The sequence below is a fragment of the Meleagris gallopavo genome, chromosome 16 (genome assembly GCF_905368555.1).
Source record: "Meleagris gallopavo chromosome 16, MGAL_WU_HG_1.1, whole genome shotgun sequence".
Taxonomy (NCBI): Eukaryota; Metazoa; Chordata; class Aves; order Galliformes; family Phasianidae; genus Meleagris; species Meleagris gallopavo.
This window is the reverse complement of record NC_139419.1, coordinates 1,035,735-1,061,809: the sequence shown is the minus strand read 5'-3', so window position 1 is coordinate 1,061,809 and position 26,075 is coordinate 1,035,735. Positions and strand designations below refer to the sequence as shown.

At 42.9% G+C, this 26,075-nt stretch overlaps 1 protein-coding gene and 1 long non-coding RNA gene across 2 annotated transcripts in view; one reads left to right on the top strand and one right to left on the bottom strand.

The window, feature by feature from the left end:
- The window catches only part of LMTK2 (lemur tyrosine kinase 2), a 36,372-nt gene extending 11,344 nt beyond the window's left edge, over nt 1–25,028 (bottom strand). The window contains exons 1-9 of the mRNA XM_085237374.1: nt 24,680–25,028; nt 15,186–15,310; nt 14,169–14,313; nt 12,908–12,981; nt 12,336–12,454; nt 10,891–10,978; nt 4,565–4,698; nt 2,034–2,118; nt 1,318–1,439 (exon numbers count right to left, since the gene is read on the bottom strand). Of these exons, the coding sequence (XP_085093500.1) occupies nt 1,318–1,439; nt 2,034–2,118; nt 4,565–4,698; nt 10,891–10,978; nt 12,336–12,454; nt 12,908–12,981; nt 14,169–14,313; nt 15,186–15,310; nt 24,680–24,806 (1,019 nt within the window). The 5' untranslated portion in view covers nt 24,807–25,028. The remainder of the gene's footprint in view (nt 1–1,317; nt 1,440–2,033; nt 2,119–4,564; nt 4,699–10,890; nt 10,979–12,335; nt 12,455–12,907; nt 12,982–14,168; nt 14,314–15,185; nt 15,311–24,679) is intronic.
- On the top strand, nt 227–14,273 carry LOC146543219 (uncharacterized). The gene is made up of 3 exons (XR_014886756.1): nt 227–240; nt 3,724–3,788; nt 14,159–14,273. It is a non-coding gene; the product is annotated as an uncharacterized LOC146543219 (long non-coding RNA).
- Nucleotides 25,029–26,075: the final 1,047 nt, after the last annotated feature.

The window sequence follows — 26,075 nt, the reverse complement described above, 5'->3', positions numbered from 1 at the left end:
TGCTATAAGAAAATAAGTACTACATAAACAATTTACAAAAACCACCAAATATCACTCTCCTATTAGCTCAACAGAATTCCAGAATCCATTAACTCATTTTAATTGCATTTGAAGGAATCCTAGAAGCCTTAAGAGCCAAGCTCTTTGAAAGCAATGCCAATGAAGGTAACAAAGCACACGAAGTTGCAAATGACTGATCTGTGGAATAAACTCTTGCATATTTGAAAAAGTAACCTTATGGTAAGTACAACAGTAGGAAAGAAAAGCTTTAGTCAAAAATTGCAGTTACAAGTTAGATCACTAGAAAGCAAATCTGTGTCAGTTTTCTTAAATTGGTATTTTTGAAGCTGCAGAACTGGGAAGTACTGTATTTGCTCAGTGCTACATACTACATTAACCATATTTTCAGTGACTAGAGTTGATCTCAATTCTTTGGACTACCTTCACTTGCTCAAAATGCAAAGTAAGGGACTGCATGTATTACCATAGAACTACTTAGTTCAGAAGAGGTCTCTGGAAGTAAACTAGTAGCAACTTATACAAAGCAGCTCTGTATAAAAAGCACTAAAATTTGTAACGTTTAAGGCCCTGGCTGCTGGTAGTTCAGATTAAGAATACAATCCAAGGAATTTTGCTTGAAGGATGCAAGAAAAAGTACTTAGATCATTTCTACACATCTTTCTGTAAACCTAGGTTTACATTAAAAAATAAAACAATTTATTATTTAATTCCCTTAAATACAAATGTTTTCAAGAACTGTCAGCCTAAACTGCAAATACCACCCCTCAAATTTCTTTGGAATACAAGGGGAACTTGATGACTTAAAATTCCTCATCAAGATTTTCTCCAGTCCCTTTACAGCTCTTTGGTAACAGAAGCAGTTAACTGCAGCCCTCAAACATTACAGCATGAAACATTTCTACCAATTAAACTCAGTTGAGTTCTAGTGGGATCAACTTCAATATGTTTTTAGATCATCTGCAGCTATTATATATTAATGCAAAAATTATTCACTATTTCCTTCCTTCACAAACTCTTGCAGACATTTATCAAACAGAACATCTTTTTATTAATGCTTTTTTTCCGCTTTTTTTTTTCTTAATCTGGTTGTTCTCACAGCGCATTTCTAACTGCTTTCTAAAGCAAGATGAAGTTTCAGATTTGTAGAGATTATCCTACTGTACATTTGATAAAATCAACAAGCCGTGTACTTGGCCAACATTGAATTTAACTTTAAATATCATTTACTTCTTCATATAATCTTTGAAAATTTATTCCAAAATCTAACACTGAAATCATTTTAAAATTGCTACATACCATATGTTACTGTATTTATTTTGCTCTGCTGATAACAGTTTGTCTTGAAAACTCGTGACTAACTCAGGTGCAGTCCATCGGAGAGGAACAAGTTTCTTCCCATCTGTCTCAATATAATCTTCCTATATTATTGAAGGAAAAAAAACTGAAAAAACATTGAATCTCCTTCCAGAACCTGACAAACTTTTCCTTAGCCTGGTTTTATGTGATCACTGCATGTAAAATGAGAACTGAAATAAGTCCCATTTTACCCAAGTAGCAGAGAAAGTGCTATAGAAAAAGTACTCACTGCACAATAAAACCGAACGCCAACTTCTTGTTTAGGATTTGCTACTCGAAACTTTTCAATGCATGCTTTTTCATTTTTCACCTTCTCAGTATTTTTAAATATTTAAATCATTTTCTATAAATGTCATTGCATTTTCTTTCCTTAAAATGCTGAAGTGAATTTTTGCATAACACCTGCCATTACTATTTTAGGACTAACATATAAACACATACATTTAAACTTAACAAGCAGTTTCTATAAGTTCCACTTCTGGAAATATCATCTACTCTGTTGCACGAGACTTGCTACAGTTCTTTGCCAGCTATACTCTGAACATCCAATAATCAAAGAAAAATCTACTATCAAATCACAACCTTAAAACATTCCTGTTATGACCTTACACTTCCAAACCCTTACAAAAAATTGGTAGGTGGCGAGATTAACTTACCTTGAACCTACTGAATCCTATACCATAATCTCCTACTTTGACATTTAAATCAGACGTAAGAAAGCAATTTCGTAAGGCCAAGTCACTGCAAAAGCAAGCAAATAAATAGTGAGTCTTCAACCCAAAGTAAGACCAATGGGCTAAAAAAAGGAATGCTTTAGAGGAGACAGGCCACAGCTTGGAGTATCAGATGAAAAAAACATCTTCCAAAGGTAACCAGTTACACACAGGTGCATGTTACAAGAGCAAGCAGCAGGACAGACCCAGGCCCAGTAACCAGCCACATGGGGAGATTCATTTTAAAAATTACAATTTTGAGCCAAACTAAATGTGGTGATGGTTACTTTCACATACAAAGCCTAGAATATTAGAAAGTGACTTCAAATCAATAGTAGGTTACACTGGCATGATTAAATTACTGCAGGCTAAGACTAAATTTTAAAAGCCTGATAGAACTCACACTGTCCTTTACAAATGAAGTTCAGAATGTCACCTGTGGTGGTGAAGGATCCTCCTAGAAGCCCAGACTATGTCACAAAGCATTTATATGCAACCACTGCATGCTGCTTATTCTACAATGCAGATCACTTAGGACTGTCACATACTGGAGCAATGTCAGCCCCACTTCATCCACCTGTCACTGCATGCCTGCCAGTTTCACTGTCAGAAGCAAAGGCTACCAACAACTCACACCAGGTTTAAATACCTACCAACTTACAATATGACACTAAGCAACTAGTGCTATCTTACCTTCACAGCTAAATTCCTCTAAATAACAGTCACACATTTGAACAAGAACTGTGTGTCTGACAAAGACCATCAGAAGTAGTCGTGCATTTCATAGAAGTTCCTTTAATAATCAAATCCAAGTTCCTTCGGTAAAGGAAACAAAAGGCTCCAGTTTCTGCCATAACCCAGACCACAACCACTCACAGCCAGCAGTGCTGCTGTAAGAACAAGAAGCTGCCTCAGCCCACCCTGCAAACTCAGAAATCAGTGTGCAAGTGCACCTGGAAGTGCACCAGAAGAACTCTACCACTGCTTCTGTGCGCAATGAAAGAAAAATTTCCCAAGTGCACGGTCTGCAAAGCACAAGATTTCTCTACTTAAAGGAATAAGGAATTATTTTTCCTTCCAGAATCACTGCGTTTCATAGGACAGAAGCCTCTGTAAGCTTGAAGTACACCCCAAAGCTCTTCAGTTTATTTTACGCTATTTAAATAAATATCCTAAGAGAAGAGAGAAATACATCCTCAGCTGCTTGAATTTACCACTAACAACAAAATCACTGATGCTGGAGCTTTACCACTTACTCTGACAGCATCAGGATAGTGCTGCTAGAAGTAAACATTTACAATGATACTTTTGAAGATCCACAGAATAATTTATCAACCCTAAGTGTATTTAACTGAAAATATCCTGACAGAATTTAATACCTACAAAGCCACGCTGCTGCAGTACAAGAAACAGCCATCAGTCAGTGTAGTAGGCACAACTGGTACTACCTTCAAGTCATTTGCAATGGTCAATTAAGCAGGTTTAACAATGCTTAATTCTGTTGTTGTTTTAGGCCTCACTCTAAGAATGAAGTTTAATAGTTTCACCTGAACAGCACAATGTGCACCGACAAACTCTACACAAGTCCTTAATTTGCTTATAGAGATGATACAAGTTGTATTTCTACCACCAGGAACTGACTGACCCAACAACCACCACCACCAGGAAACAATGCTGTGACACTAATGGTCCCACCAGGTAAGCCACATCTGGGGAGCAACTACTCCAAAACTTGAGTCACTCCAAGTCTAGAGTGGATGTGTTCCAGTTCCTTCGTGTGTTTTTAATCATGAACTCTGGCATAATTCAGAGCAGTTAGATTCACAAACAAATTTTTTTCAGACCTCTTACAACTACTGCCATTCTTCCACAGTAACTGCATCTTTAGCTACAAGTAAAGAAATTCTGGATTTATCCCCTCAGTCACTGAAATGAATATTCTCTCTCCTTATGGTCTCTACCAATTCCGACTAGCTCCATTTCTGAAGATTAAGAGGCTGCATGAACAGTGATTTAGTGAGAGATAACCTGCTTCAGATTTTTTCATTTTATCTCAGCTTCTCCCTTACTATATCAAGAAAGCAGTGACTTTCATGTTTAGTATCAAAGCTAATATGCTACCAAAAGTTCTACATTGCTGTAAGCCATCAAAGTACAGTCAGACTTATCAAAATTCTAATTACACCCTCCCTTCCCAACAAAACTTATTTAACTTGTCTAAGAATTAATCAAGCAGCTATGTCTTCTGCACTGGCTTTGCAGAAAGCTGTGCTCTATGGGCTGCAGAGCCCAAAGGCAGGTGGAGCTGTACAACCACACCAATCAGCATCGCCGTCAGCATCACTCCTTCATGACTTACAGTACACAAATATGGACAAAACACAGTTTTGAACACATGCTTATTTCAATGAAAATATCCACATGAATTCTGAAGTATATCCTAAGTAAAAAAGTAATTTATTTGGAAAACATACCTATGCACAAAATTATGTTTATGCATTACAGCAAGTCCAGCAGCAATCTCACATGCCATTCTCTGTAGCAGCATGATTTGTGAATCTCCTCTAATGTGGTCCTGCTCATTGCAGATATAAGTTTTCAGGTCACCCTGTAAAAGACGTTGAAAATATGATCAGTGCTGTGTGTTGAGTGAATCTCAAAAGTATTTAATGAAAAGCCATCTAACAACAAAGCTTTATCAGTCAACAAGGCTAGCACTAGATGTAAACAGATCTGTGCTTAATAAAGAATCTCAAGTTTCCCATCACCATCAGGATACTTAGAGAAGTTATCCAAGGCAGATGGTACATCCTTTTAAGGGTTTTTAAATCACATCATTTAGTAATTAACAGCTAGATTATACTACCACAAAAAAAAAACATAACTATCAAACATAATTATCAAAATAATACCTTCCAGTAAAAATATGAGGAGCTTCTGTTTTTGAACAGGGTAAGTCAAAATTGTAAGCGCTCCCATTCAGCAAAGCTGACTGGAATACACAAGGGGATGGGAGGGAGAGGCAACAGTTTCAGCCATTGCTGGCTCATCAGAGCTCCAGGGATAAAAGAGCACAGTAATACAGCCCACTCCCATCAAGCAAATGGCTTCAGAAGGCATTTCTGTTTTAGAGTAAAATGAATTGTATGAAAGCTGCACAATACATTCCATCAACTTATTTCACTGGTGTAACATATTGATTGGGCTTTAACTGCACAGGTCACCAGTGCCTCAGCCTGGACTTGGAGAATGAAAGGAGGTCTTGAGGTTGTACAGACAAGGCAGCAGTCTATGCACTGGCTAAGATGTGCTTCTTTACAGAAGACAAGAGCAAAAATCACTACACTTAAGTACATAAACACATACAAGCACACATCTGCCCTTCTACCTTGCTTGAGCAGAGCTCAGAACTCCCAGACGAGCAGCGTTCAGAACAGATCCCCATCACAGCACAGCAAACACAACACACCCAATGCCAGCCCTAGGTGGCAGCACGCTGCTGAGGAAAGGCAAAATATCTGTTGGGAAACTGTCCTCACTATTAAAACAGCAACTGACTGCTTACAGGCTGTCCCAGTTGAATAAGTTCCTGGGATGCCTTGAGGTGCACAAAGGAATTCCTTTTTAATTTTTAAATGCATTAGTAACAGCGGTGCTGCGTGGCATCCCTTCTTTAGTAAATAATTATGTAGACACACATTCTTGTAGGAAATGCAGCTTGCATTAAATCTAGCATCTCAAATCATATCCGTTGTTTTCCCCATCCTATTTATAGCAACATTCAAGGGTAAAATATAGAACTGCTTTTTGGTATTGGTTGAAGACAATACTTATGCCAAACCTGGGGGATACTGATGAACACCTTCAAGTGCTGGACTGCCACCCGGATGGAGCTGCACAGGCTGGAAGAAGGGCTCCTGCACCTCCTGGTCTGCAATGCTGCTTTGAGCAGGAGGCTGAACTGGGGAGCTCCTGAGGTTCCCTTCCAGCCTGAATTATCCTACACCTCCCTGCCTACCAGCAGACAGCAGCAATGCAACGACGACATTCATATGATATGAGCCACAAAACAGCCCTTCATTGGACAGAGCTTTTTAATGCAGTAAACTTCAAAGTTTATACATTTGAGTAAATACTGCTATGCAAAATTCCCTGCTCAGATACCTAAATCACACTTCAGGAAGGCTCCTCTTGCTCTGCCACTGCCTCCTCTCTTTTCTCTTGGGAATCAATAAAGAACTAGATTATACTTTTCCTTCCAACCCCTCTCAGTTCTAGCCAGGATCAGTTCAGCCTTCTTTGTAAAGAAGCCCACAACATACTGAGACGTATTCCCACCACCACCCCAACCACCAGAAGCCAGGGACATTATTTATCTGCAGTATTCTTCCATAGCTTTCTGGGTTGTGCAAGTCCCCATTTGGTCCACAAGGACACCCAAACAGCTGATGTGACTCTTCAAACCAGCAGGTACTGACATTAAGAGCTTGAGAAGTGTAAAGAAGTTGCCAAACTATGCCCACACAACACTCCCTACCAAGCTGGAAAGCTACCTGCCAAGCCACAAAACACCACGTAATTAAGAGAATGAAAATATTACTTCTGCCTCTCTACTCCAACACTGCTCCATTGTATACGCACCTGTAATGACTGCTGTTAAAACACTGGAAGTGGTGTACAGTATACATCCTTTACATCCTTAGAAAGTTGGTAAAGTATATGTAAGTTTAAGAAATATTAAGCAGTTCTCAGAACAAGGAGCCTTTGGACCCAACAGACATGATTTCTGATGCTGCCACAATCTATCAACCCTCTATTTTTCTCTTACGATTATTAAACAGATTTGTTGAACTCTGGCTAAGTTTTCATTGCAAAGGTTTGGGTTTTTTTTATTATTTGAGAACAACGCTTTCAAGTGGCAGTAATCAGAAAGGCCAAACAAAAGAAAGAAAACTACTGCAGGCAGGCAGCTCCCAGTAACAGCATCCCTGAGGCAAGCTACAGGGCATTCCGGGCAAATCCTGCACGCTGCTGATCTCATCTGCTCAGGGAATTGTAAAATGTTTCTTCAAGAACCATTTGATAGGCAAATCAGCCTCAGCATATACGTGCTGCTTCCACATTTGAATAACTTTCCCTTACTCATAAATTATGTCCATTCATTAGAGGAGCTGCTGTGCTGACAAAATGCTGGCCATGCATGACCAAGTAATATATTAAAGTTAATAAGCCAGCTACCACTATTTTTAACCTGGCACCATTCTCCAGCCTTTAATAGCTGGCTGGTAAGACAGCACTAACACACTAAGCAATCTAATGCAGGATCTTTGAAGAACTTGTTATTTCTTCTGATAATTATCAATTAACAAAATTAAACAACTGTAATACAGATGAAGAAATATTAAGACTTAAGCCTTTCAACCATGTATGCACAGCTGCCTGCTTGCTTCTTGCTCAGCTCTTTAAAACAAGGGATGCAGAGCAGCTTGGATTACAGCACAGAACATGCTAAAAGCCAGCAAATACAGCTACTCAGGACAACCAGGCTGTCCTGAGGAACAGAAATACCTTGAGTAGCTTTTGTGGCCAAGAAAACAAGTAACTGAGCTCAGGTGACATTCAGTGCTGCTACCATGGCAGTCAGCTCTATCTGCACTGCAGTTTCCAGTGCTTCTGATCATCACCTTTTGGTGTCAAAGAACCTGGGAGCTGCTAAATTCAACATGAGCAGGTAGAGGCCCCATAAAGGCTACAGATCCAAACAGGAGAAGTTGCAAAAAAGGAGAGATTGTGATATCCAATGATTTTGAAGAAGCATGAAGAAATCACCCTATAGACACAGTTCTGAACAGCGGACACTTCTCATTACTCAGCATACCAACTTGCAAAGAAAAATCTGCATGGCTGGAAGACCCTCAAAGAGCCTGACATCTGAAGAGAATTTCCTATACGATCCAGCCAACATATTCACTACCTTTATACTAAGCCATCTCAATCGTATCAAGTACCATAGATCAAAGCAGTTTTTTGGTGGTTCTATATGTAGATACAGCACCAGTAACACAAGCTAAAGAGCTTTAGCACAGCATTACACTGCAACCAGAAAAACAGCACATTTGCCATCCTTACTATTTGAACAGCACGCAGCCACCAGACACACTGGAACCTTCAGCCAACCTCAACAGCCTCCTCTCCTACAGCCTTCCAACTGAACAGCTTCATACTGGCACATTTTGGAAGCACCTCCATACTCACTGGACTGCCCAATTTCAGGAAAAAAAAAAAAAGCTACAGAAAATCCTCTCACCTCTAGTAAGATCACTTACTAGAACCCTGAAAAATCCAAGTAACTGCCATCCCAATCACAACAATAAAAGCAGCTTTTAAAGTATTAGCCCACTGAAAATAAAAATAAATTATCATCAAACAACTGTCTACTAAGGCAAACTACCTAGCCATACCTTCTTTAATTCCAAACTGTGCTGTCTGCCTTCCTGCACACCCCTCCCTCCATCCCATCCCTCGTCTCCCATCCCTCCAGTACTGCTCCCTCCCACAGGGGCCCAAAGACCACAGCAGAAGTCAGCGATACAGAGATAACTGAGCCAACACTGCACTCACCTCAATCTCTGCATGCGGCTGTTTTAAGTGTCTGGCCTGCCTAGCCCTGTGTACTTGTGCACACAGTGAACAAAGCACGATCATCTCCAGCAGAAACTCAGTCCTGCTAAGTAGGAACGCTTCAGGTGAGCCAGGTTTCAGTATGGAAGTCACATACAACACACTACAACACAGAGTACTCTGAGAAACAAGTTTTGGTTCTCTTTGAATAGAGTAAGCAAGACATCTATTCTCCATTTCACTGACATTATCTAGCTACACACAAATGTACAGAGCTACTGTTCTGGTGTCAGGCTTACTGCCCCCAGTTGAAGTGAAAATCTATTTTATCTCCTTAAGTCAAATCCTTTCCAGATTACTCTGCAGGATCATGACAATTTTTGGCACTAATCATCAGGCAAACCAAGATTTTTTAAAATATATTCTTAAAGTAGGGCAATCTTCACAAGTTACTCCAAATTCAAAATCAGATTAAATCATGTAAATATTTAGAATCATGGCAGTAGTTAAATCTGATTAAGTATTTAGATGTGTGTCTACTAACGAACCTTATATTCTTTTTCAAAGGTCCTTTTAAAAGAAACTACAGCTCGAGTGCCAACTTCAAATCAGTACAAAGTGTTCCATTCCTGCACACTGAAAAAAACAAACACTATCTGCTTCTCCTTCAGCACATACTTTTGAGACCAAAAACCTAACAATGCACCCTGATCAATCATTCCAATTCTTTCTCCCATAGGAAAAAAAGAATGATTTTATCAGCATTTCTGTCTCATTGCTTCACCCAGCTAATAAAATACCATTATTTAAGGCCACAGATTGACGTTTTTACAAGAAAACTCAATGTTCGAGCCCACACTGATTTAAAATGCCCGAGGCACCCAGTGCACCTAGAACCCTATTTGTGTGCCTCAACTGAAAGAGAAACTCCGTAGTGGCAAAGCAGGTGAAGAAGGACCACGTTGAATTTTATAAATACAAACCCTTTTCTTGTCAAGGACTTTGTAACACAGTCACTTCTGAGACCATTTCTGTCTTAACATTTTTCAACTTGGTTTTCAATATTTAGACTACAAACGTTAAAAGCAGCTATTGAGCCTATTTTCAGACAGCCACCTGCAGTTCTGAGGGGTTTGGCTGTTTTGTTTTTCATATGTGCTGTGCTACAATAAAGCAATTCAAGTCTCTGCAGAGCAGGGTTCCACCGCCATATCCAAATGTTAGTTTGTGAAGCTTCTGTGAACAGCAGGCACAGCCCTCAGTTCCTACACACACGGCATCCCCTTCGTCACAAAGCTCGTGCAAATTCCAGCACGTGCCCAGGAACGCCGTGACTGAGCAAAGATGTTTGTGCAATTACCCCTCCCATCTTCAGTGGCCTTTGCAGCAGCAAGAGCAGCACAGAAAGCAATGAGACCACCCCTGGGTGTGCTCTTAGCATCTCTAAGGTGTCCAGGAAGCAGTGCGAGGTAGATCTCAATGTTGGGAAGGAAGGGAAAGAAAAGAACAAGAAAGTAGGAATGTGAATTAAAAGAACACAGTAGCAGAAAGGATCAGTAAGAGCACAGGATGATATTGAAAACTCCAACTACTGGAGTACGTTCATTACAGATTCTGAAAATCAAACCAACACACAATTTTAGTTGCACGGCACAAGTAAAATTTGGGCACTCTGGAGGGGGAAAAGGCAGGAGGAAGGAAATCCTTCCAGTTTCTTCAATTAATATTTGCTTAGGAATCATTCTTATGGCATGTTAAAGTTTCACAGACAGCAAACAAAATTTAGTATGTAAGTTTAGGATGTGACTGAGCATGTGCATGACGCTGGACTGCAATAAAAAGTGTTGTTCTATGACCTCCTTTCACCTCCAAGCTCCCTGTTACATGACATAGGTAGGTACAAGAGACTAATAAACCAGTCAGCAAAGAAAAGATAGATCAGCAAGTTTCTTCCTAAGAACATTCCACAAGAACCCATGATTTATACGATAAATAAAAAGAAATTTAAAAAACTGCACTTCTGCCATCTGCTCCTGAAGCAAAAAAGTGTTTCTGAAATACTGGTTATTTGAAAAAAATTTCCTAAAGGAAAAATAAGAATACTTTCGTGACTAAATACATGAAATAACATTTACACTAACAGAAAAACAACAGCAGCCTTCTGTACAAGTGCACTTACCAAGTCACAGAACTCAAAAACTAGGAGATAAGGAATGGCTTCCACACACTGCCCAATACACTGGAGAACATTTGGATGCTGGAGAATGCTGGAGTGAAAACACAGTTGAAGTCAGAAAGACTACAGTATTCATTATTTTCAGTATAACAAATTGAAACCTCAACTGCAAGTTTCAATACATAACTGGGGGCAGCATGAACAGAAGGTGCAAGTATCCAAAGGCAGATTCTCTTTGCACCTTTATATCTACTCTGTACTGTGGCAGCATATCATTGAAAGCAGCTGAAATTTGCAGGATAGCAAAACCACAAAACCAACACTGCCACAAAAAAAGTCACACCTGTCCTCTCACCCCCATCATTCCCTCATACCAAAACCAAGTGTTCGTGCATGCATTGATTCATGAACTATGCTTTAGGAACTGATCTGGCTAAAAGCTAAACCTTTGTTAGCCAGGATAGTTCCCAGACAGATCAGTTTCTTCCTCTAACTTTCATAAAAAGCACTCGTGCCAATGCAGCAGAAGGCATGAGATTTCATCTTCTGACAGCTGCCAAGAATTTAAGCCTAAATGCAAACTAACGAGGACAAGAGAAAGAACTGACAGAAGAAAGCTCTCCATGACCACTCATTTGTAGCACATTTAGGCAACATAAGCCACACCTTAAGGAATGCATGATACTCCTCTCTCTATTCCACCCATCCATAGAGCTCTCTGGAGGACTCTTGTCATTCCCAGAACGTAAGAAGAAAAATTACCATCCCTTTAGCATGCACCGAACTCCTCTCTAGTAGGTAAAGACTCAATTTCAGGAAGCAAATCATACAGAAATCTTCCAACCATAACACACAAGGAAGAGACCACCAAGCAACGCTGTTTTGTTAGCATTTTCTTTCCGACTGGCCATTTCTGAGCTGTGGAGTACTACTGGACAGAAGTTAATGCCATTCTAAATGCTTTATTTCTGCACAAGCCCCACTGCAAGCTTTTGGAGCAGAATGAGTTTTAGCACTATGCTGTATTTAATTTTTTTGAATATGGAAACTTCAAAAATGTTACATATACATAGTAACACAACACACATTGCCAGTTCTACCTCTCACAGGAAATCCAAGCACAAGACTTAAAGCTCAATTCTTAGAAGCAAATCAGGGTTGGTTTGCAACACCAGGATTTTTCTGAACAGCTGCAGCAGAATATCTGATAAACTAAATCAAGTGTTTTCCAGTCATGAACAAATAACTACCAAGCATTTGAGCAAAGAGCTTATTATCTAAGCAAACTCAAATCTTGCTCATTTTGGATCAGTGGTATTTCACACCTTAGAAACAAGAAATTAATTTATAAGAAAGGGCAAGCAGAGAAATAAAACTTAAAAACCTGTGTAACTCATAAGCAGTGGTATGAAGTGCTTGCGGTGACCAAGTTACAAAATATTACTTACTAGTACGGTTCTCCACTTCTTAAAAACTGTTCTTGCTCCTTGAGACCCGCACTTGCTTTTAACTCCTTCACTATCACTCGTGCCACACTACTGCCTGTGTAGATTTCTCCAAGCAGAACCTGAAAAATTATAATCACTGTGACTTGATCAGAGATCAAAAAAAATGAGTTTCTCTACAAAAAGAAACAAGAGCTAAAAAACATATTGCAACAAAGATTTTCTGGCTTGTCAATGCACGTAGATGTCCATACTTCATAAATCCTGACAACTCATTACCCATCCATTTTCAGAAAACACCTCTTCTTGCGAAGAGCTTTTATTTACTTAAGACTTTTTGCTGGAAAGCGTTGGTAGTAACAGAATGCATGAATTCAATTCCATGGAAGTGAAATCTGTAGATACTAAATGGCTTTGTAAGAAACTACAGGTAAATTAAAGCAGTATTAATCACAGCTAAAAAGTATGTGCAAGTAAACCTCAGCTTCTGATGCTATTATTTTGAAGGAAATACACTAGTCTAGTTAGTTTGGACTATAATTCTAACTGCAGTACAATATTAGAAGACTTCTCACCTTTCCAAACCAGCCATTTCCAATTTCCTGGATGTAGTTTAGACTCTGACGTGCAACTTGAGACTTTGATCCATCTGTCATACACAACAGAAGAAATGTTAGACACACCAAACCACTCAGATTGCCAGTTATCCAACAGAGGAGGAAACAATACAAGCTCCTACAATATTTATTCCCAACGATTCGCACACATTCAGGCTAAGCAACAAAACAGACACAGGCAAGAGTGAATGTAAAGTTGTGACAATAGTGCTGGGGAGAAACTTCTCAGCTTCTAAACCACTTGTACTACAGAACACCCACTGCCACCACAGACAATCCTTACCACACGTACACCTTTTTAACACGTTCAGCAAGAACGCTGAATTGCAATCCCAATATCATACACTATAGTTGGACAAAGCGAATAACCCACACAGAAAAGTTCCCTATGGAAACAGAATAAAAACTAAAACACTCACTGCTTCTACATTTGAACAGTTAAGTTAGGGTTACCATTTTAAGAGAATGGGTTAGATTGCTTTATTCTTCAGCCCAGCTGCCCTACTTACAGCTACCATCTGGAAGGAGGACACTTTCTGACTAAAAATAATTTACATAACGAACAGAGACAGAGGACAAAACAAGACAAAAAATCCTGGCAGAGGATGGACAGCAACAATGGCAGACTGTACTATAGAAGAGATTCAGCGGTATTTATCTCTCTGCTAATTAGCTAGAAATACTAATAAAGAGACTTGGTTTCTTTTTCCTTTTTTTAAACAGAAATTGTCTTAAGGAATACATTCCCAAAATTCTTTCACATAAGCAAAATAAAATGTCATTTTACCAATACTGCATCTACAGCATGAGAAGCTCAGTGACACTACGAAACTGACGCAGCCCACACAGTAGCACTGCTGTCAAGTAAGAGATTTACTCTTGCTTCCATTTAAGGCTAGTGGATAAATCCAACGACAACTCAGCCATGAACAGAACTGCTACAGAGCAGAAGTCAGTAACATCCCAGAGCAACTTAAACCCCTGATGTGATACGTAAAGCAAGGAGTCTAAGCAGATTCCACACTCGTTCTGTTCAGCCACCCTATAAAGCATCCAGTCTAAGGTAAAACAGAGATTTCATCCTATACCCCAGATAAATTTATTTAGTTCACATCTGTAACAGTCAAACTTGTACAACAAGAAGTCGAGCACAATCAGCTACACAATGTTAGAGAATAAATTCCCTACTTCTCTTTTCTCATTGTAAAGTTTATCTTACCTGCACGAGATGGAAACCGGGATGGAGTTGGTAAAGCAATATTGGGAACTGAAAGAGTAAAAACTTCTGCTGGAGACTGAACAGACGGAGTATCTTCTGCTGGGGGCGTGAAATCTATTTCATCATCAAAGTTATCTTCAAATTCCTGAAATAAAAATCTCGGTAATTAAGCTAATATTTGGCTTGAAATTAGCATTGTATGTCTTCTGGTTTCCTATCTGAATCCACAGACCAGACTACAACAAAGTAACCAGCTGCAGGTAAAAACAAACTGGGACCCAATACAAAGGGCTTCATTTTTAAGGGCAATAACCTGATAAGGTGAGAAGAAACCTAAAAACCTGAAAAACTGTAAATCACCAATGTTTAAAGGAATTGCACTGCATCTGAACACACAATGCCCAAGGAGGCTCACATCATTACTAAGTGACAAGCTTTTTTTTTTATTATTTCTTTTTCTTACTTTCAATTTATTACTGACTTAAAGACAACATTTGATGCTTACATTTCTTTATCAAAAATAACTTAGGTTTCTCAGGGCCTTTCCTATTCACTTTTTCATATATACACTTCTAAGATATATTTCTAGAAAAAGAGCCACACAAATTTATGAACGCCAATAACTGATGTCCCAGAAGAAACTGCTCCCTGCTAATAAATTCAGTATGTTTGCTACACTAGATATGCATCTTCAATATTACCTGAGAGGAATATCTTAAATCCTATCACCAGACTAAAAGCAAATTAAAAGAAAAAACAAACCCAAAAAGTTTCTTTACAGTAAAACTGCCTCAAGACTACACTTTCACTATTGATCCTAATAGATAGCAGTGATATTGACAAGGTGAAGATGCTGACTGCAGCACAGCCTGAGTGCTTATACAGTCACAGCACCATCCCCAGTGTGCAGACAGACAGCTGCTGGACATTCAGAAGAAAACACGTACAGTGAGGCAGAAATGCCAGAACGCAGCTGCCAATATCACATGCATGTACATTTCTAACTTGAAGCCTTACCTTGAAATCGATCTCTGGGTCTTTGCAGCAGGAGACACAGTTTGCAAGCAGTACCACCAGTACCACCAGAGCACAGACAGACAGAATGACAAAAGATGAGGAAACTTCAGCTGCCGCTCCTTGTCCTAGAAACAATACAGAAACACAATTAGGGTCAGAAGGTGCTGCTCCCAAATACCTTACCGGCCCACCATGAGTTTCAACACTAACTCTGTGGAAACGATTAACGTAAAAGCAAAGGGAAGAGGCCAACCCCTCTTGTGCACAGCTGCACACACAGCTCGGGCTGCCTGTCCCGCACACAGAGGGACCTCCCACACCCCCAGCACACCCCAGGGAGGTGATGAACAGCAGCAGCCCCAGACATCAGGACTCCATCTGATAAACTCATAGAGGTGACTACACACGGATGGGAGAGATCCGGTCCTCTGGGGTTGGTTCCAGTGAGCTACAGATCCTGCCCTAAGGAAAAAAGGTAAGCAGAAGGAATCCTCATGTGGGCTGTGTATGGACAGACAAAGCACTACTATAAGGCACTACTGGATCTTTCAGTGAATGCATGCCAACCACAAATTGCTTTCACAAAAGCAAAATGAATCCAAACAATTCCACTCTCCATTTCTATTTCTCACCATTCTTTAGGTGATTTGTCTCCACCTCAAATTAAGATGTACTCTTGAACATTTTGGTTATCGAGCCTGAGTCCATGTTTAACACAAGTTACACTCTTTGCCAGAACACGACCATCTCTTTACATGTCCTGGAATAAAATGCACTTCCTAACCTTACAGAACGTCTGCAGCCCCCAAGAAAAGGTGAACAGCAGTCAACTGGAAAAAGTAATAAAGTAAAAAAAAAAAAAAAACCAACACAAAGATCACCTTTGAATAAGATGGTTCATTAAGATGGAAGGCATTCAAGCTTCCAAGAATGCAGCAAAAACATTCATTAACAACACTTAAAAAAACGCTTTAATGTAAGGAAAATGCTAATTATCATGGGCAAGTTCCTGCAACACTTACAGAATAGCATTTCATGACTCACACAACTCAGTGCTACTTACCAAGAGTTACAGAACCCATCTCTATTTGGATAAGCTTTGAAGGCACTGTTATAGTCATTAAGAAGTGGTATTTTTTAATTTGCACTTTTTAAAAAGATGACTGTAAAATTAAATATGAAATGATGACAACCTATAATTGAAGTAATTTATTTTTTTATAAGTGAAGCTATTTTAATGTCTTGCATAAATACATATTCAATGATGGGAGTCACTGGTGAAGCACAGGCAGCTTCAGAACAATCTGCAGTCAAACCTGGTACGTGTGCAAGTAGATGAACACACCGAAAAAGCAGCAATGATAAATGATGCTGGCATCCTCAGGATCAAGCATAGACATGAGAACACACCTCAGTACCAACCAGCACTTTTCAAGGGGGGAGAAAAAGGCTTTCATACAAAGCACCTCTCAAAGCAATGTGCACAGCTCAGGATTCTGAATACTTTCAGTCGACTTTCTTCATAGGACAGCAGACTTATCTGCCAAACATGGCAACTAAGCCAATGAGCTCTTTCTTGCCTGCTTGAATTCATCCTTTGCCCGCAGTCCTGTTCTCTGTTCCGCAGCAAACCCCCAGCCCCCGCCCCCTCCCAGGCACAGCATGTCAGGACACAGCAGTGCCAGCCCACAGGAGCAGGACAGGACCAGCAGCACTGCCTGCCCACAGCTGGGACAGCAGCCCTGCCCCTCCTCCCTCACCAGTGATCAAAAGTCACTGAGCACCAGCCTGGCCTCTCCCAAATTTGCTTCAGTGGGATTCATCAATTAAAGTCTCACATCTTCACAAAATTGGGCTTTAAATAAAAAAGTGACAGCCCCACACTGCACATTTCTAAGCTTGGGGGACAAACAAGTGTACACGACAAACATTACAGAGCACACTGACAAAAGACACTCACTGCCAGGAGAAAGGCAGAGCACACCACACATGAAGCATCATTAGGGCACAGCCAACTTCAAGGCAGCATCTGACTTTCAGCTTTCAGCACAGCAGTTGCTATGCGACAGCAGTCCCACTGCAGAAGGCAGAGGCTCTCCTCTCAGGAGCAGCCATGGCAATGGCAGCTCTCACTAATCACTGCAGCTATTCCCAGCACCAACCCAGATGACAGCACTCACTGACACCGACTCTTCAACACCCCCAAACTACAGCGGGAGCCACGATGTTACTTTCTGACTCCAAGTTACAGCACTAACGAATGACCGCCCGTGCTCTGCTCCCCTGCTACCTCCATGGCATCTGTTAAACCAGACCACACTTACTTAGTTGTGCTATTCATAGATACGAATGTAACCAGATTAAAAATACAACACACAACATCAGTGTTGTATTACAAGCGTGAGCTTAAAAGCTCCCCTTTTCCTAAATAATGCTGTCATTCTCTTCTGTGCTAGCTATTAACTTGTGAAGGGCCGGGTGGGAGTGCAGAACGCTTTCCAAGTCAGATGCCAATCGCCATCTTTTCTCACTAAGGGTCTTTCCCACATCTGCTCACTCTGTGACATCTGCAGGGCTGCTGCACAAAACCAACACGGACAACCCTAGGAAGGCCTAGAGGTGAAGGTCTAAGACTAAAACAAAGGCCTGCTGCAAACAATCCTACGTGTACCCTCGTGTAACCCAGGCAGGACGACAACATAAATGCTTAGCACGCATTACAACTCCTTTATTTCACCAAAAAAACTTCGTTTGCTAATTCCATCAGTCCCTGCATTCCATTCAACCCAACTTTTTCTGCTATGCTCCATTTAACAGCCAAGCCAAAAAACAGTACTGTCTTTGAGAATGTTTCAGCAGACATCTGCACAGCACCCAGCCGTGCGATGCCACATTACGATAGACTTTACAATGAACTGGAATTGCATCAAATCACCACTAATCTTCAACTGAAACACAACAAAAGCAAACAAACTTAAAAGTTTTGAAGGACTGTTACTTACATTTCAGACTGCTTTTTGAAACATAACCAAGTGAATCTTAGGAGGGGAGGCACTTAACAGGACTCCCTTTTCCAATCAGCCATTTGATTTGAATGGCCATTACCAATACAGCAGGAAGGAACATTCCCAAGACTCAGATGGCTTTCATTGACTTGATGCCCTCAGCACAATGCCAGCACCTTCAGGAAATCTAAAACTGCTCGTAAATGTCTGACTTAATTCAGATGGTTCCTTCATTGAGCAAACTGCTAAGAACCGACATACGCAACACCTCTTACAGAGCACTAGGCAGGCTCCTAGCTGACATATGAACATCTTGGCTTTCAGATTTTCTGTGTGCGTTGCCATTCAAAGATAAGCCAAAAGTTTGAAAGCAAGAAAAATTACATTGAACAAAAAGTGGAGAATTCTACTACCTGAAGGGAGTTATTTCAAAATCCTCCTCCTCTCGGCATGCTATTATTACCCTAGTCTCAGATAAGGCAAAGTCTGCATAGCTAACCGAAGTAACCTTTGCTATGGATATGACATGACAAATACCTCTTTAGACAAAGCACTTTATCACCTGATTTTCTTTTCCCTTCTTTCTTATAACTACAGAAAATGCCAATAGCCACAATCCCAAGGAAAGGAGCTCTTACCAACCTCAGGGAGCACCACCCAAAGCACTGACATACACGCTTGTGTTTTTCTGAAGACAAGAGGCAGCAATGAGTTGTTTGTCAGAAAGAAATTCCTGCCTAAACCTGAATTGCCTTCCATGGCCTCAATCAGTCTCACACTTCGACAAAAATAAGAGGACAAAAAATTCAGCAGTAGCGAAAAAATCCGCACACAAGTTATTCAGCTACTTCTGTATCCTTCCAGACAGAAATTGAGACGCTTCACCCCTCTCAACTGAACAGGGCCACGACAATCCCAGTTCTCACCCTACAGCATTATTAAGTCCTCCATGGGAGGTGTGGGCAGGGAGGAAGACTGGGACATGTGCACAGACACTGCTCTGGAGAAACCACCGGCTCTTCTCCACACCAGCTCATCTCCAGAGACAAGGATAACAAAGACAGCAAACGGCAACTTTCTGCTGACCTCTTCCCAGGAGGCAACCAAATCTTTGCCCTCCTCCTAAAGCCCCACAAACAGTTTCACAGCTACAGGTGTTTTGTGGACACATAGCCCTGACATCATCACGTCCTGTGCACACATTCAAGAAGAAATATCAGCTGCTTCATTTCACAACTGGATACGGAACTATCAGCAATGCTCGGCAAACAGTCTCAGTCCTCCCATTTGTCCCTAAAAAGACTAGAAGCCTCTCTTACCACCTATACCAATGTTTTTTCTAACCGTTCCATCCCATGCCCCTCCCACACACTTCTACACTGTGCTTCAAGTGAGTTTCCACAGCTGCTTATGTTCACTGTGAAGTCAGGACTGGCAGAGGTTACACATCCCAAGGCAGGAGCATCTGCAGTAACACTGCATTCCCACAAAATCCAGCACCCTCCAAACACCACGGCTCCAATCTCCACGTTCTTCTCAACACTTGCCCTGCCCACCTCAGCACTGCCGATCAGGCATCAACTTGTAAAACCATGAGCTCAGGGCCAGCTTTACACTGCTGTCCTTAATCCATTGCCCAACAAGTCCCCACTGATGTCAAACAACTGCCCACAAAACAGCACACTGCTCCAATTTAATACGGATTAACTAAGGGCTGGCAATGGCTGGGAAGTGTTCAGAGAATAAGACTGGTTTGAAGTTGCAACGTCAAAGTTTCCGACCTGCAGAAAGCAAGATCTTCAGGTAAAAAACAGATTAGTTCAATCATAGCATATGCTGTGCTTTCATGGTAATGTTTCTGGAAAATCTGGGTGACTAATTATACTGCAAAGGTAATACATGGTTGTTAAGTGCACATATACACACACATATGTATACATTTATATTTACACTACTGCTGTTGGATGTTGGTTCTTACAATTAATTCCTGCCCAGTACAGGAATTACAATCTCACGTGCTACACCTTCCCTCAATTGAGGCTGCAGATTTGTTTTTTTTTTTTTTTTTCCAAAACAAAGCAGACCACAATCATTTAAAGCATGAGAAGATTACCTATCATGGTATCTCAAACTATCAGAAGTACCTGTAGCATGGAGACCAAACTATCAGTATCTCTTCCTCCCACCACTTGTAGGTACACAAACTAATATACTGTTTTTGAAGAGACAAATTACTTTTAATTATGCAAAAGGAATTTATACACGCAACCCTCATTGGTGGTATTTTTGGGAGTCTTGATCTTAGAGCTGACGCATTTCCAGCTCTCAAGACATTGATAAGGTACACAGGAAAGAAGGCAAGCAGCAGCATTTTGCCTCAAGAGCTCCTTCACCCCAATTTCTCATTCCCATTCACAGCAGAAGAATCTCTAGGAAAAAGAACAGCCGCATGGGATAAATGTCTGATTGTGAGAACAGGATCTGCTCTGCTGAAAGCCAATACCTGAACGTCTACTATCCAACTTTCCGACCACTCTCATAACAGAGAAATCTCAGGGTACAAAAGTAACCCTGAAACACTTCACACTGCTGCTGAATCACTGCAGCACCTCTAAGGAAACTTCTCTGAGAGCAGCGTTGGAGAACGTGCTGCTTTGGGCCAGCACCTCACCCCGAGAACCAAACACAGAATACAGGTCCCTGAAGGGCTCGCTTCCTCCCACCACTCTGCCCAAGCAGCGCCAGGCCCAACACCTCCCTACTACAAGTTATGCTTAAACTGCACAGATAGGCTGCAACGACTATCATCACACGCTTCCAACACCTCCAATATAAAGCTGTGTCTTTTATAACTGCAGTACAACAAAAACACAACAACAGAAGTGACAAACCTACTGCAAGTTGTATCCAGCACCGTATCAAGCTCCAGATACTAGGTATGCACACTAAATAGCTAGGCAGGTCCAAAGCAAAGTCTCAAACACCTTTGGCGCTCCACGCACTGTACATCTACTGCAGAAATAGGATTAGATCAGAGAACCTAGGAGCCCTCTAGGAGGACCGTGTTAGCTGCAGCCAACTGCGGACCCTTACAGGCAGAGAAAGCAGACCCAGCCTGAGAACAAAGCCTTATGGAACATTCCTGCAGGCCAAGAGTCAGGGCTGGCTTCTCACTTCAGAGTCACAAAGTCACAGGGAGAAACAAAAGAGAAAAGGCAACCTAGCAGCTCTAGCTGAACAATTAGTAGGTACTGGATCAGAAGTTAGAACAAGAGATAAAGGGATAAGTAAACGTATTTAATTCTTGAAAGCAGGAAGAAAGGTGAGATGAACAAGATGAACACTCCCAAGAAAACTGCATCATGATTAAAACCCCTCATACAAGCAAGACTTTTCTCAGCTTCAAGTGATCTGACTCTCTACTTTGCATCTGCTTGGAAATTTGCTTTTGTCTGCACGCACGGCAGTCACACACACTGCATGCAATACCAAACCACAGGCTACAAACACAAGCAGGCCTTGCTCTGACAGAACTCCCAGTAAACATCAAGCCGAAGCAGCTCAAAAGCAACAATTTTCCCAAGACTATGAACTAGAGAACTCATCTTCATAATTAAAAAAGTAACAATCTCAAAGTTGTTGTCTCTAGCCATTTGACTACACCAGTTAGAGCTGCGCAAACTTCTAGATGCCTCTGGATGCTACACGTCAATTTCTAGGTGTCCCTTTCTGGATCTTCAACAAGGATTCACTGCCAGGCATTGAGCTGCTGCAGGAGGGCAGCCCTAGCACTGAAGCTCTCAGTGCAAAGCAAGGAAGGAGGCAGGCACCAGCCCTGCTGCCCCCATCCAGCTGAGCAAACTGCAATCATCACAAGTGTAAAAACTGAACACACCTGTGGAAAATGCTACCACCTATTCAAGTTATACAGGAAAATAAGAATAGTTTTGAGTCCCCGTTCCTTTGCACTTGCAAGGACTTCATACAGCAGAGATGACAGAAGCGCTTCCTCTGACATTAACATACATACCCTCGATTCCAACTCCCAGCTTTCTGGAGACGCAGCTGAATTAAGGTCAAGTATGAAAATCCAAGTCAGAAAGAGAGAACGAGCGCCTGAATTAGAATGCAAAGCTTTAGTGCAGCAAAGCAGAAGTGTCAGATTATGATGCAGTATGTTTGTCTGCAAAAATTACTGCTAAAGAGCATTTCTCAAATAGCCTTACTTCAGCTACACAATGCTAAAAGTGATAATCATCTCGGCCTGATGCACTCAGGTAGAACACCTAACGCTCCACAGGCTCAGAACAGCTGAAGTACTTCATTCTCCCAGTTGCTCTAACCTGGAGCAGGTCAGGTCGTGTGGTCCCTCAGAGGTGGGTCTCACCTGGACCTGTCCTCAGCTCTCACCTCCAGCAGGTCAACCCTCGCATTCACAATAGTCACAGCACATCCTAGTGCCCTCCTTTCCTGTTCAACGAATAAATTAAGTCACTCTGTTTCTAGCTAGTAGCATCTTCAACTTCTTGCTTTTCTCATTTTCTACAGTAATTGCTATGGACCATACCAGGGGAACAATAAAAGCCTTCCTTCCTCTACCTTTTTTTTTTCCTAGCACGTTTAGAAATACAGCCTCAAACATGAGAGACAAATATAGAACACACCATCAGGGCACACCTTCATCTGCAAACACTGTGAAGCCATACTTAAAAGTATGAGCTGCATCATTCATCTTGATGAAGACACTGGGAACACGACAATTCCACAGACTCTGTCTGGTGCAATTCCACAGTAGTTCCACAAAATGGAACGTTTCTGAACAAGGAATTCAAGCTAGTCTTGCTAGAACCTGCCACTGCCATCCTGCTTCCTAACTGCCTTCTCAAAGAGAAATCTCTTCAATAAGGGCATATGCCAGGAGCCATTCCACAGAGGTCACTACAAACACCTCAATCACACACATCTCCTTTCCTCCTTTTTCTGCTGACTGACCACCATCTCTCCAGCACAGTGCTCAGCACAGATCAAAATGCTTCTCCGCCATCAGAGAAGCAGCCCTTCCTGCTAGGTGCACAACTGGGGGATCGTGAAATAACTCCAAAACCTATCACTTCTTATTTTAAGAAAAATCCATTCAATTATTCCTAACTTTACAACTCTCATGCATGAGGCTGTGTGCAGTGGTGAGCTGAAAGAGCTGCCAAGGCCTAAAGCAGAGTCCGTAATTTATTCCAAAAGTCATCAACGACCGCCAGTCTCAACACAGGAAATCAAAACAACTTCCCACGCAATACACAAGGGAAAAAGTCACAATAAGCAGAGGCTGTTTCAAAAGAGCGACTTGCTTAGCATGACTTTCCATTCCGACAGATCAGGTTTGTGACAGCATCACAGAAGTTACATCCACATCTCTGAGCTTTGTAGGATACGTGGTGTAGTCTTGATAGCAAAGGAACTTTCATTAAAAAAGCTGGGTTACTTTGAGAACACTTGATGCCCACACTGACACCTGCCTTGAAACAGAAAAACTGACAACATTTCAGGAAAAGAACAGACATCAAAAAGGAAAAGATTGCCGCCAGAACCCTGCCGTCCTAACTCATGGCCTGACGACAAGTCAGCATCACCAGGAAATTTTTCACATATTTCATAAATGAAAAAACTGTCACCGAGCCTCAAAGAAAATACAAATTTGACCAAGGGCTTCCCAGGGTTTTCATTTTTCCCAGAACTTTATTGCAGAAGAACCAACCTCAAGGAAGGCTGATGGAAGCAGTAACTCATTAACAACTCTGAAGCTTCCTTGGAAAGAAAATAAATGGGAAAAACGTAGGTCAAAAGCAAAGCAAGTGTGGGTTCCACAGCCAGTTTTGCTACTTCTCGTGGGACAGCAGCTGAAGCGCTGAGCTTCACTGCTTCCCCTCACACCGCTGCCCTGCCTGCCCTGCTGCTCCGTGCTGCACCACCACAACCAAACCTCAGTGCAAATCTGAGCAGAGCCCAGCAGAATTCATTCCCAATACAATTTTATGTTCGGAAGCACCAACAGAGCACGAAGAAATAAGCGAACGATTGAGGCGATTGTTACCTATCAGAGCGAATAAATCTTCGTGCGGTAATCGGTGAGATCGGGAGAACACAGCGGCCGTGCGCATCTTAAGATGCACGGGAAGATACGGGCCCGAAGGCGGCCAGCGTTACTTAACGCAGAGCCGAGCCGCCGGGACCGCATTCCGGCCGAGGGAAGCGCCGCCCGCGGCCCGGGCACGGAGCCCCGCTGCGATTCACGGGCGGAACGGGGCAAAGCACGCCGAGATCCGCACGGCTCACACAGCCGGCCGCTACGGAAGAGCCGCGCGGTGCGGAACGAGCGATCCCGGGAGCCGCGGCCGCCCGAAGCGGGGCAGCGCGGCCACAGCCACAGCACGGCCGCGCCCCGCAGCCCGCAGCCCCCGCGCCGCCCCCGCCGCGCCGCCTCCCGCGCCTCACCTGCGCCCGCCGGTGGAAGCGGGGCGGCCCCGCCGCTCCCCAGGAGCAGCGACAGCAGGACGGCGAGTCCGGCCGGGCCGCCCCCCCGTCTCCGGGCCGCCGGGCTGAGCCCCTCGCGCCGCCGCATGTCCTCCGCCGCCGGCCCGCGGCTGGGCGCCGATCGAGCGGCTCGAGGCTCTCAGCGTCTCCGAGGAGCTCCTGCGGCAGCGGATGCCCCCCGCCTCCGCGGCGCGGCCCTCCACGGCATCGGCGTCCGCGCTCCGCTCACACGGCCCCTCCAGCCGCCGCCGCCGCCATCTTCCGGGCTACCTGACCGAGAGGGGCGGGCGCTCCGCCGACCGACGGCCCGTCGCGCCAATCGACGCGCGCCCCGCGCTCAGGGGGCGGGACCGCCGGTCGGGACGGAGCCGATCCGAGATTGACGGCCAGATCAGCCAATCGCGCCTCACGGGGCGAGCCGGGCCGAGCGCAGGCTGCGGCGCGAGAACGGTGCGGAGCGCTCGGCAATCGACGCGCACGAGCGGCGACGGGAGGGGGCGGGGCTTCCCCCGGACTGAAGGAGCCCCGCACCAATCGGCCGGCAGCGCGGGGCCGGGGGGTGGGGCGGCGGGAGGAGTCTGCCTGAGCCGTGCGCGGGACGGAGAGCGGCGCTGCCGGGTACTGCGCGCGGCTCCGTGCGTCCGGCTCGAGGACACCGGCTGCGTTACCCAATTATTTTCTGACGTGTTCGAATTAGCTTTCCTTCCACCAGAAATATCTGAGTTCAATCATAATGTGGGAGACGGTTTTCCGTTGTCTTAGCCCGCTCCTGCTGATGCGTTACGCTGCTCGCTACGAGTTACTCCGTAAAAGCAATAAGCAATAAGCAGCTCAGAGGCACGCCTTGCCTGCTGGCCCTACACGTTACGGACTGCGAAGGCCCCTTCCTTTCACATCAGCGCAGTACGTCATGCATGGCACATCACTGTTGTTGTTTTTTTCAGGCACAAATAGATAATACCTCAATTCAAATAGTTCTGTGCAGAAGACCGGTGACAAGCATGCAGTCAGCCCTTTACCTATCTATATGCATCTACTGGAAACTTCAAAGACAAGTCTTTGCTTCTTCACTCTACCCAGCCTCACTGCTGAGGTGGGTGTCGGGGCTGCAGCCGCTGGATCTGCACCACAGCCACTATTGCCAGTGATGGTTACCCAGCCTCGCTGTGGTGGTGTGGGCACATCTTGGCTCTAAAGTCGTTCTTCACGCAAATTCCACAATAATAACGTTGAGGTTCACAGCAGCTACAGACCTAAAGCTTAAAACTTCATTTGCGGCCTGTCAGCAGGTTTGCAGTGTAAGGGTGTTCTCATTTCAACAGCGAGAACAATTCAGTGCATTTTAAACACAGCAGAC